This window comes from Salmo trutta, chromosome 7 (assembly GCF_901001165.1).
Source record: "Salmo trutta chromosome 7, fSalTru1.1, whole genome shotgun sequence".
NCBI classification, from domain to species: Eukaryota; Metazoa; Chordata; class Actinopteri; order Salmoniformes; family Salmonidae; genus Salmo; species Salmo trutta.
The window spans coordinates 2,778,989-2,792,367 of record NC_042963.1 but is presented as its reverse complement, the minus strand read 5'-3'; the positions used below and the strand labels follow the sequence as shown (position 1 = coordinate 2,792,367).

The 13,379-nt window shown below is 41.2% G+C and overlaps 1 protein-coding gene across 2 annotated transcripts in view; it reads right to left on the bottom strand.

Annotated features, from left to right (window-relative positions):
- scaper (S-phase cyclin A-associated protein in the ER) overlaps nucleotides 1-7,499 on the bottom strand; it is a 133,531-nt gene extending 126,032 nt beyond the window's left edge. For both annotated transcript variants that reach the window (XM_029757625.1, XM_029757627.1), the window contains exon 1: nucleotides 7,192-7,499. In XM_029757625.1, the coding sequence (XP_029613485.1) occupies nucleotides 7,192-7,368 (177 nt within the window). In that variant the 5' untranslated portion in view covers nucleotides 7,369-7,499. The remainder of the gene's footprint in view (nucleotides 1-7,191) is intronic.
- Nucleotides 7,500-13,379: the final 5,880 nt, after the last annotated feature.

Below are 13,379 nucleotides of genomic sequence, written 5' to 3'. Positions count from 1 at the left end.
CTGGTACTGCGCTCGCGCGTTATGCTTTTGGATAGCGATCTGAACACACGAACAAAACGGATGTATTTGGACATAAATATGGAGTATTTCGAACAAAACAAACATTTCTTGTGGAAGTAGGAGTCCTCAGAGTGCATTCTGAGGAAGATCAGCAAAGAGAATATTTATAATACTAATTCAGAGTTTTGTTGATGGCAGAACTTGGCGGGTAGCTGTATTGCTTGCTTCGATGGCTGAGCTATGTACTCAGAATATTGAACAATGTGCTTTCTCCGTAAAGCTATTTTGAAATCTGACAAAGCGGTTGCGTCAAGGAGTAGTGTATCTATAATTCTTTCAATAACTGTTGTAAATTTTATCAACGTTTATGATGAGTATTTTTGTAAATTGATGTGGACATTCACCGTAAGTTTTGGCGGGAATACATTTTCTGAACATCATGCGCCAATGTAAAATGCTGTTTTTGGATATAAATATGAACTTTATCGAGCAAAACATACATGTATTGTATAACATGAAGTCCTATGAGTGCCATCTGATGAAGATCATCAAAGGTTAGTGAATATTTTAGCTGTACTTTTGGTTTTTGTGATGCATGTCCTTGCTTGGAAAATGGCTGTGTGGATTTTCTTGTGAAGTTTATGTCCTAACATAATCTAATTTTATGCTTTCGCCGTAAAGCCTTTTTGAAATCAGACAATGTGGTTAGATTAACGAGAGTCTTATCTTTAAAATGGTGTAAAATAGTTGATTGTTTGAGAAAATGAAATTGCGATTTTTGCTGTTTTGTATTTCGCGCCATGCTATTTCACTGGCTGTTGAATAGTGTGGGACGGTCTCGTCCCACCTAGCCCAGAGAAGTTAAAGAAGAAAGGGTCTAAACCATCTGACCCAGATGTTTTTTGGGGGTCAAGTTTAAGGTGCTCCTTCAGCACCTCAGACTCAGTGACAGTCTGCAGGGAGAAACTTTGTAGTCGCATTAGAAGGGGTGGGAGATGAGGAAATGTTGGATGGGCAAGGAGGCATGACTGAGTAAAATAGGAATCCTGACTTAATGAAGTGGTGATTAAAGAGCTCAGCCATGTGCTTCTTGTCAGTAACAACCACATCATCAACATTAAGGGACATGGGCAGCTGTGAGGAGGAGGGTTTATTCTCCAGGTATTTAACCGTTTTCCAAAACTTCTTGGGGTTGGACCCACAGAGAGAGAAATGCTCTTTAAAGTAAATAACTTTCAGTCACGACTCTCTCCAAACACACAGACACGTTGCTGCTACTATTTATTTTTTTATCCTGCTGCTCAGCCACTTTACCCCTTACTGTATGCATACCTGATCTATCACCAGTATGGTAATTGTTTTTGTACATACTGTATATTATGTTATATTCACACTATTTTTGATATTTCTACTATGCAAGTAACCATTTCGCTGTAGAGTTTACACCTTCTGTAGAGACCCATCCACTTAGCAAGATGTGGCTGAGGGTTATAGCATTTCATTCACATAACCCATCGATTTAAACAAGTGTGTAAGCGTCATCTAATATTTTTAAAATATTTGTATCCGGACACTTTGTTCACCTTGAATTTGTCCTTATTGTAGGCTACTACTTTTACCCTTAATCTTTACTACACTACTCACTGTTCAGCACATGCCTCACTTGTGAATCCTTAAAGAGATGGGTGGAGCTAGCTTAAGAGGGTGTGAACAATGCTGAATGGGTGTAGACAAAGAAGAGTTTTCCAGCAGGTGTACCAAAATGATTGAAGGCCCATTTTGTCAAAAGTGGGGTTACAAGTTTATCAACTTTCAAAGCAGAATTACTTTCCCATTGTTCCTCAAATGCAGTGTATGATATACAATGTTGTTGCTCTGTCTCTGCTTTTATCCAATGTAAAAAAATAATTTCAAATTTTGCTACATAAGACCGAATCAAGGCGGTCAGTAACATATGACTAATTCATTATTGCACCATCCCATTCTCTGGGCTCTGTCTGCATATCATAACCAGTAGTATATACCAGGAATAATGAAACATAACCAGTAGCATATACCAGGAAAAATGTATCAGAATAATAACAGATGTTTGGTGGATCTATGAATTATATATGACCACTGGAGTCTTTGCCACTCAAAATATTTTTTGAAAGAATATTTTGACATTGATTTTATAACTCAAAATTTTGCCAAAGCATATTCTGTAGGAGGGGTTAATATGAATTTAAAATAATTTATATGAATCGGGTCTTGAACATATGGACTTCGAAATGAACAAGGGAGAGGTTAAATGTAGCCTAAGTCGGGCATAAGCTTATTCCCACACTTCACACCAACTCTGTTGCAGTGGTCTAATTATGCAATTAAATGGCAATTATGCCACGACACTGCTGCCCAGTTGAAAGGCTTGTGATCTCCATGCAGCACCATGCAGCTTCAGAAAAGCACCCCTCAGCCTCAGAAGATGCCCTTCTGGAGGCATGCAGCCATCGAGTCACCAAATGTAGGCCTATTTACCTACTAGCCAAATAAAGTGCAGAGCATGCATGATGCGTGAAACTCATCATTCCAACATATTTGAACGTTTAATTACATCCACAGACGATGCGATCGCAATCGCCATCACACTGCACACTGCCCTATCCCATCTGGACAAGAGGAATACCTATGTAAGAATGCTGTTCATTAACTACAGCTCAGCATTTAACACCATAGTACCTTCCAAGCTCATCATCAAGCTGGAGGCCCTGGGTCTCAACACCGCCCTGTGCAATTAGGTCCTGGACTTTGACAGGTCGCCCCCAGGTGGTGAAGGTAGGAAACAACATCTCCACTTCGCTGACCCTCAACACTGGGGCCTCACATGGGTGCATGCTCAGCCCCCTCCTGTACTCCCTGTTCACCCACGACTGGTCATGCACGCCTCCAACTCAATCATCAAGTTTGCAGATGATTACCAACAACGACGAGACAGCCTACAGGGAGGTGGTGAGGGCACTCGGAGTGTAGTGTCAGGAAAAACAACCTCTCACTCAATGTCAACAAAACAAAGGAGATGATTGTGGACTTCAGGAAACAGCAGAGGGAGCACCCCCCTATCCACATCGAAGGGACAGCAGTGGAGAAGATGGAAAGTTGAAGTTCCTAGGGGTACACATCACAGACAAACTGAAATGGTCCACCCATACAGACAGTGTGGTGAAAAAGGCACAACAGAGCCTCTTCAACCTCAGGAGGCTGAAGAAATGTGGCTTGTCACCTAAAACCCTGACAACCTTTTACAGATGCACAATCGAGAGCATCCTGTTGGGCTGTATCACAGCCTGGTACGGCAACTTCACCGCCCTCAACCGCAAGGCTCTCCAGAGGGTGGTGTGGTCGGCACAACGCATCAATGGGGGCAAACTACTTGCCCTCCATGACACCTACAGCACCCGATGTTACAGGAAGGCCAAAAAGATCATCAAGGACAAGAACCACCCGAGCCACTGCCTGTTCACACCGCTACCATCCAGAAAGTGAGGTCAGTACAGGTGCATTAAAGCTGGGACCGAGAGACTGAAAATCAGCTTCTATCTCAAGGCCATCAGACTGCTAAACAGCAATCACTAAGTCAGAGAGGCTGCTGCCTACATTGAGACCCAATCACTGGTCACTTAAATAACTGGATCACTAGTCACTTTATACAATGCCACTCTAAATGCAGAGCAAGGGGAACAACTACTTAAATGTCTCAGAGCGAGTGACGTCACTGATTGAAACGCTATTAGCGCACACCCCGCTAACTAGCTAGCCATTTCACATCGGTTACACCAGCCTAATCTCGGGAGTTGATAGGCGTGAAGTCATAAACAGCTCAATGCTTGAAGCACAGCGAAGAGCTGCTGGCAAACGCACAAAAGTGCTGTTTGAATGAATGCTAACGAGCCTGCTGTTGCCTACCACCGCTCAGTCAGACTGCTCTATCAAATATCAAATCATAGACTTAATTATAACATAACACACAGAAATACGAGCCTTAGGTAATTAATATGGTCAAATCCGAAAACTATCATTTCTAAAACAAAACGTTTATTCTTTCAGTGAAATACGGAACCGTTCCGTATTTTATCTAACGGGTGGCATCCATAAGTCTAAATATTCCTGTTACATTGCACAACCTTCAATGTTATATCATAATTACCTACAATTCTGGCAAATTAGTTCGCAACGAGCCAGGCGGCCTAAACTGTTGCATGTACCCTGACTCTGCGTGCAATGAACACAAGAGAAGTGACACAATTTCCCTAGCTTAATATTGCCTGCTAACCTGGATTTCTTTTAACTAAATATGCTGGTTTAAAAAATATATACTTCCGTGTATTGTGTATGTGTATTGATTTTAAGAAAGGCATTGATGTTTATGGTTAGGTACATTCGTGCAACGATTCTTCTATTTTCGCAAATGCGCTTTTGTTAAATCATCCCCCGTTTGGCGAAGTTGGCTGTCTTTGTTAGGAACAAATAGTCTTCACACAGTTCACAACGAGCCAGGCGGCCCAAACTGCTGCATATACCCTGACTCTGTTGCACAGAACGCAAGACAAGTGACACAATTTCCCTAGTTAAAATAAATTCATGTTAGCAGGCAATATTAACTAAATATGCAGGTTTAAAAATATATACTTGTGTATTGATTTTAAGAAAGCCATTGATGTTTATGGTTAGGTACATTGGTGCAACGACAGTGCTTTTTTCGTGAATGCGCTTGTTAAATCACCCGTTTGGCGAAGTAGGCTATGATTCAATGATAAACTAACTGGCACCGCATCGATTATATGCAACGCAGGACAAGCTAGATAAACTAGTAATATCGTCAACCATGTGTAGTTAACTAGTGATTATGTTAAGATTGATTGTTTTTTATAAGATGCGTTTAATGCTAGCTAGCACCTTACCTTGGCTCCTTGCTGCACTCGCATAACAGGTAGTCAGCCTGCCACGCAGTGTCCTCGTAGAGTGCAATATAATCGGCCATGATCGGTGTCCAGAAATGCCGATTACCGATTGTTATGAAAACTTGAAATCGGCCCTAATTAATCGGCCATTCCGATTAATCGGTCGACCTCTACAGCGTATAGGCATTGCAATTTAGGCTATCATTTTGGGTACTGGTGTCTTGCGGAATAATTTTAGAACTCGATTTGTGTTTTATAACTGTTCTTTTTATAGGCCTCCCCTTAAAGAGACCCTAGCTCACAGGGCTCTAAATATAGCCTCTAAATAAATTGTCAACAAAATAGTTGAATAAGCAAATGCAGTGGCCTATAGGGAAAACATATCTGGCAATAAGAATAGGCTATAGATAGTCTTGACCATTTGGAACCCCTTGGTTATTTCACTCAGGACAGGTTATAGCCAAGACTTAGTCAATATTTAGTTTTGTCTCATTTATTTATATGGATATAGCCTCTGCGTGATGGGGTTGTGCAACGCAAATGGCTTTAACAAGCCTACATAGAGTGGAATTGGCAAAAACAGTCAAAATGCTTAATATAAGGCTTACAGTCCGTGCTCCCAAATACTGGAAAAAGTGTGATTCATTAGGTTACATGATACCCACAGGATCCCCACGCTGCTGTAAAAATAAATTATATGGCAATTAAATAACACACAATAGAATGGCATATTTAGATAGTGGAATAGGCCTAGCCTAAATCATATTTAATTTCTATTTTGCAGCTCTGGCGGTTATTCTAGAAAAGGCTCTTCAAAGTCATTTGCTGGAGGCCCAACCCTATTTGGTAAAAGACCAAGTCCATATTATGGCAAGAACAGCTCAAATAAGCAAAGAGAAATGACAGTCCATCATTACTTTAAGACATGAAGGTCAGTCAATATGGAAAATTCAAGAACTTTGAACGTTTCTTCAAGTGCTGTAACAAAAACCATCAAGCGCTATGATGAAACTGGCTCTCATGAGTACCGCCTCAGGAATGGAAGACCCAGTTTCCTCTACTGCAGAGGATAAGTTCATTAGAGTTACCAGCCACAGAAATTGCAGCCTTCGTGGTCGAATTGCTGCAAAGAAACCACTACTAAAGGACACCAATAAGAAGAGACTTGCTTGGGCCAAAAAACACGAGCAATGGACACTAGACGGGTGGAAATTTGTCCTTTGGTAAGGAGTCCAAATTGGAGATTTTTGGTTCCAAACGCCGTGTCTTTGTGAGTCACGGTGTGGGTGAATGGATGATCTCCACATGTGTATTTCCCACCGTAAAGCATGGGGGAGGTGTTATGGTGTGGGGTGCTTAGCTGGTAGTGGTTTATTTAGAATTCAAGGCACACTTAACCTGCTTGGCTACCACAGTATTGTGCAGCAATACACCATCCCATCTGGTTTGGGCTTAGTGGGACTATCATTTGTTTTTCAACAGGACAATGACCCAACACACCTCCAGGCTCATAAGGGCTATTTGACCAAGAAAGGAGAGTGATGGAGTGCTGCATCAGATGACCTGGCATCCACAATCACCCAACCTCAACCCAATGAGATGGTTTGGGATGGGTTGGACCGCAGAGCCAACAAGTGCTCAGCATATGTGGTCACTCCAACACTGTAGGAAAAGCATTCCAGGTGAAACTGGTTGAGAGAATGCCAAAAGTGTGCAAAGCTGTCAAAGGGAATGGGTGGCTATTTGAATCTCAGACATATTTTGATTTGTGTAACAATTTTTTGGTTACTAAATTATTCCATGTGTTATTTCATAGTTTTGATGTCTTCAATATTATTTGACCGGTAGCGTATAGTTAACATAACGACACAAGAAAATATTATATACTTTGGACAAAAGGAATAAAACCCCTATCGAAAGGGCCTGCAACGCAACACACCATTAGCTACTTTAGCTAGCTAGCTAGGTAAAAATAGCGGTGGATTTCAGCTGAGCGGAGTTAGCGACAACATAACGAACGCTACAGAATAGCGACAGTAGTATCCCAGTTAGCTAGCTATCTAGCGCTCGATCAGTTAATCAATCAATGAAATGTATTTAAAGCCCTTTTTACATCAGCAGATGTCACAAAGTGCTTATACAGAAACCCAGCCTAAAACCCTTAGCTAAATTTGTTTATTTTTGTTGGCTGGCTAAACGCGGTCTTACTTTGCTTGTGTATTATACAGTATAACTTGAAAATAGAGCTAGCTACCTTCGAGGCAACGGTTATGGGAGTATTCCTGCTTTTGCCTCCTCCATGCGAGGATCCAGAGCTATTGCTGCCAGACCTCTCCCTCCCGTCTCCGCCTTGCCCTTGTCCAATTCTAGGGCCGAGTCGGTGTTGACCAGCGCCACGCCGTCGTCCATCGTGGCGACTGTCTTTTGACATTGACGTAAATGTAATTCAATTCTCGGGGTAAAAATTATTTTATTTGAAAATGATCTAACTTGTCGCGTTTTCGGTGTTGATGGAAACGACATAAAACACCACTGACAGCTAAAAGCAACCTAGCTTTTTGCAGGAAGAGTATGATCACATTTATGACAGACACGTAGGATATCCAATCATGAATTGGTTTGGTGGTAACTGAAGAAATACGAACCAATCACAAAGCTCATTATTCGGGCTACACCGGTGGGAGTTAAACTTTCAACCATGGCAACCAAGTAAATAGGCGGGATAAAAACAAGAAATTACATTTTTGTCAAGTCGATGTTCTCGTCTTGTCATCCCCATCATTATTGGCCAAATATTTACCCAAACTGTTCGAACTGGAGCACGCAAAGGTTTGTTTACGATAATTATTCCTACAGATTGCCAGGCTGTCGCCTGTAGCTAACGCGTCTGATTTTAGAATTGTCACCAAATCATGTATTTCATGGAAATTCGAAGCATTATCATCCTAGCCAAGCAATATCCTAGTATTAAGCGTAGGCACATCGTTTTTTGGCTCAATGACTGTCAGCCAAACTTTGGTGTCAGTGGAGGCTGCTGAGGGGAGGATGGCTCATAAATGGCTGGAGCAAATGGAATGGCATCAACCACATGGAAACCATAGCTGTATTCAAATACTCATACTAACTGCACTAACCTTACTACTTGTGACATAAATTGAGTATGTAGTATGCTTATTGGTCATGGTATGGATATAGTTAGATTCTTACTACATTCGCCAAAATACTAAGTATACAAGCAGTAGATACGAGTGGCACAGTATCGCAGTGCTAGAGGCATCACTACAGACCCGGGTTCGAACCCGGGCTGTATCACAACCAGCCGTGATCGGGAGTCCCATAAGGTGGCACACAATTGGCCCAGCGTCATCCAGGTTAGGGGAGGGTTCAGCCGTGGTAGGCCTGTCATTGTAAATAAGAATTTGTTCTTAACTGACTTGCCTAGTTAAATAAAGGCTGAATATTTCTGTGCTTTTAGGGCCCAAAATGCAATTATTCAGAAAATGGGTGTGGCTTCACAACTTTTTCAGATTTGAAGAAAATGGAGGGAAATATGCAGCTGAAGTCCGAAAGAGAGCGGATACAAATTCATTGCTTTAACTAATTATGACAAATGTTAAGAAAATGATATCCAATGGTATAAAGTAATGACTTTTGAAATAAGTTATGTTACATGTTCTGTTGGCTGACAATTTGTTAGCTACACTAACCTTACGAACCACATAGCATATCATTACAGTAGTTGCTTGTCTGTACCAGTATGTTAGCTAGCTACTTAACGTTAGTTGGCTACTAATACATCGAACTTGTCAGTATATTAACTATATGCTATCTAACTAACTACCCAACGTTTATTGACTTGATTATTCACGTCATGCTTAGCTAAGTGGTATAGTCATTGTGCGTTGTCAATGGATATTGCTAATGAAGTCGTAAGATGTCTAGCTAGTAATTTGTTAGCTATGCTAACAAGCTAGCAAGAAGTTGCATAGCAACAGCATCAACTTCCAGTAGACAGAAGAAGCACAAGTACACTCAACTGAAAGGATACTGTTTGTTTGCACTATACTAAAATGACCTAATAGTATGTAGAATATACTCATTAATTATGTAGTATAAAGTATGTTAGTATAGGTATTCGAACACAACTCATGTGTTCGATGTATTTGATACCATTCCGCTCCAGACATTACCACGAGCTAGCAAGAAGTTGCATATCAACAGCATCAACTTCCGGTAGACAGAAGAAGCGCTAGTACACTCAACTGAAAGGATACTGTCCGCTTGCAGTATACTGTAATGAAACAGGCAGGGAGCAGGTCTCGAACCCTCGACCTTCAAGCCCGAAGACCGGCGCGCTATCGACTGTGCCGCAAAAGCATGCTCAAGCGGCAGAGTCGATTTCTGCGCTTATAAACCCAGGGTCGTCACAATACTAAAATTACCATATAGACTCAGCAAAAAAAGAAACGTCCCTTTTTCAGGACCCTGTCTTTCAAAGATCATTCGTAAAAATCCAAATAACTTCACAAATCTTCATTGTAAAGGGTTTAAACACTGTTTCCCATGCTTGTTCAATGAACCATAAACAATTAATGAACATGCACCTGTGGAACAGTCGTTAAGACACTAACAGCTTACAGACGGTATGCAATTAAGGTCACAGTTATGAAAACTTAGGACACTAAAGAGGCCTTTCTACTGACTCTGAAAAACACCAAAAGAAAGATGCCCAGGGTCCCTGCTCATCTACGTGAACATGCCTTAAGCATGCTGCAAGGAGACATGAGGACTGCAGGCGTGGCCAGCGCAATGAATTGCAATGTTCGTACTGTGAGACGCCTAAGACAGTGCTACAAGGAGACAGGACGGACAGCTGATCGTCCTCGCAGTGGCAGACCACTGGACTAGACAGGACTAGACAGGACTGGTAAAAAGTGACCACTGGACTAGACAGGACTGGTAAAAAGAGTTGCGGTTTTGTCTCACCAGGGGTGATGGTCAGATTCGCATTTATCGTTGAAGAAATGAGCGTTACACCAAGGACTGTACTCTGGAGCGGGACCGCTTTGGAGGTGGAGGGTCCGTCATGGTCTGGACCGGTGTGTCACAGCATAATCGGACTGAGCTTGATGTCATTGCAGGCAATCTCAACGCTGTGCGTTACAGGGAAGACATCCCCCTCCCTCATGTGGTACCCTTCCTGCAGGCTCATCCTGACATGACCCTCCAGCATGACAATGCCACCAGCCATACTGCTCGTTCTGCCATGGCCAGCGAAGATCCCAGATCTGGGACCTGCTGGATCGGAGGTTGAGGGCTAGGGCCATCCCCCCCCAGAAATGTCCAGGAACGTGCAGGTGCCTTGGTGGAAGAGGGGGGTAACATCTCACAGCAAGAACTGGCAAATCTGGTGCAGTCCATAAGGAGGAGATGCACTGCAGTATTTAATGCAGCTAGTGGCCACACCAGATACTGACTGTTACTTTTGATTTTGTGTCCCCCCCTTTGTTCAGGGACACATTATTCCATTTCTGTTAGTCACGTGTCTGTGGCACTTGTTCGGTTTATGTTCAACTGTTGAATCTTGTTATGTTCATACAAATATTTACACATGTTAAGTATGCTGAAAATAAAAGCAGTTGACAGTGAGAGGACATATCTTTTTTTGCTGAGTTAGTATGTAGTATATACACAATAAATATGTAGTATAGAGTATGTTAGTATGGGTGTTCAAACACAGCTCATGTGTTTGATGTATTTGATACCATTCCGCTCCAGACATTTACCACGAGCCTGTCCTCACCAATTAAGGTGCCACCAGCCTCCTGTGTTTGGTATAGCTAGCTACAGTATCTACTGTATGCATTGTTTTTGCCCCTACTCCCAACTCACTCTCTTCAATGTCCACCACCAGGTGGCGCTAGTTTACACTTTTTCATAGTAGTGTAGAATCAGACAACATATTACAGTATATAATCATTCTAAAGCTGTATACTTCTTTAAGCTTACAAAAGATGCAAACATTACTGTAACATTATGCATTTTTCCTTCTTCATAGATGAAATATGCAGTTTTAACCATTGCGTTGCTTGTGATGCACTTTGGAAAGAGCTCCCACAATCATGAAGAACATTATGTGTCCACCAGCACTGAGCATGGCATGCAGTGGTACCCAACGTTTTTCGGTTACTGTACCACCAACTGAATTTTACTCTGCCTAGAGTACCCCTAAATGACCCCCTCATGTGCATTTTACCAGTAACCCTATGGTCTCATGAGTTTTCTGAAGTACCTGCTGTGGATAGGACAAATACCCCCAGGGGTCCCAGTACCCCTGGTTGAAAACCACTGTTCTGCTGGGAACTGAGGTTTTCATTTTTTTCTTCATCATCTGAATAATTATTTTCCCCTCTTATTCATATTCACTATCTCTCCATTTCTAGAACTTGGGTTTTAGGACAGAGATTACATTTTAAAAAATGAGTCCAGCTGAGCAAAGGGAAAAAATTATGAACATCGCGAAGAAGATTGATACAGATTCTGACAAACATTTAAACTCAGGTAAAAAAGAAAAGAGAATGTATATATATATATATATATATATATATATATATATATATCTTGTTTTAGAAGATTTAGTTTGTGCGGTTCATTTTTTATCTGAAAGTCATTGTTCAAAGAAACTCACTCAGTTGATATAATGGTAAAGTAGGGATACTGTATGTGTAATGGATTGTCCCTACAGAGGAGATCACACTATTGATTCAACATGTCTACAAGAAATACGCATTGGATGATGCAGATGTGCGCTTCCCTGAATTTGACACCGACAACGTTGTTGTGTCCTGGGAAGAATACCCTCACGACGCCAGGACAGCGGAGTCAATCACCACCTTCCGGAGACACCTGAAACCCCACCTCTTTAAGGAATACCTGGGATAGGATAAAGTAATCCTTCTACCCCCCCCCCCCCCCCCCCCCCCCCCGAAAGATTTAGATGCACTATTGTAAAGTGGTTGTTCCACAGGATATCTTAAGGTGAATGCACCAATTTGTAAGTCGCTCTGGATAAGAGCGTCTGCTAAATGACTTAAATGTAAATGTAAATGTAATACAACATGGCTCTCCTTGAATGAGTCAGTAGTATTGATGAGAATGCTGTTCTGGAGGATCCAGGGGAATTATCTCTCAGACTTGTATGATCACCTTAGTTGTACCAGTTAGCCTGTATTTTATTGTTGACAACATATGGATCGCACATGCTCTACACCTCACAGTACTTATCAATCTTTTCCTTTTTAGCTTCACTTTAAAATAAAATAAGCACTTTGACTTTGCTGAGGTGGATGGCACACCAGGCCTTAACCTAACCAAGTTTCTCCCATTTACACACCCATCTGAAGTGGATCACATGACTGTGAGACATTTCTACGCAGAACAAGCTGTTTACGTGTGTATTTAGATGAGCAAGGATGTAGAATGAAACGTTTGGTGCGGTTAATATTTTGCTGTTCATTTTTCTTTTATTTATTTATTTTGGACTTCACATAGTACACAATCATGCATAAGCCAAAGTTCAGCTAACAGAACACATTCAGTTGTTTGCTGTTGATACATAAGGCGGTTGACAGTGGAATCATTTCTGATACTGCTAAGTACGTGATGACCAACTACTGTTTATGGTTGTTTTCCTGTGGTAACTGGGTGGTATGTACTGTAAGGTATGAGTGATACAGTGTGGGCCCAGTAACCTCCCCACTGAAGGTGATGTATCATATAACATGTTTATGACTTTCACCTGCACTGGCATTCAGTACTATTATGTACACAGCATCCATGAAATCATTTTGTTTTGCCAAAAACCACAAAGCTGGATAAGTGTCAATAAAGGCTGTGGCTGAAAGATTAATAGTTGCTTTGTTGCATCTAGTTTTTGAAAATGACTTTCTTTGGACCTTTATATTAAAACATATTTGTTTATTTGAGGTTGCTAAGATAATGGTAGACTATTTAGATGAGCAAGGATGCAGAATGAAACGTTTGATTTGGTTAATATTTTTCTGTTCATTTTTCTTTTAGGTTTTTTTCCCATGAAAATGTGTTGAGTGAATATGACACAGCTAAAGAAGAGCTCATCAGTCTAAGTGAATTTATTGGAGATGTTCAAACTAATGGTAAGCACAGAGGAATGCTTTTTGTTTTTCTCAACGTACTATGATAGACAAAATGGTTTGTAAATTCTGAGTTTGCTTTCCTGCTTTAGAATGTCTGTTTATGTACTTTAGAGCAGGATGGGTTGCTTGAATGATCCCTTATAGAAAATATATTTAGAAAGATGCCCAAAAGCATGTACTTACAGTATCTATCAAATAACAACCAACTTCAATGTTATCTTAGATGCAGGCTGTATTTGGTAGCTGACACCACACCAAAGCACTTCCT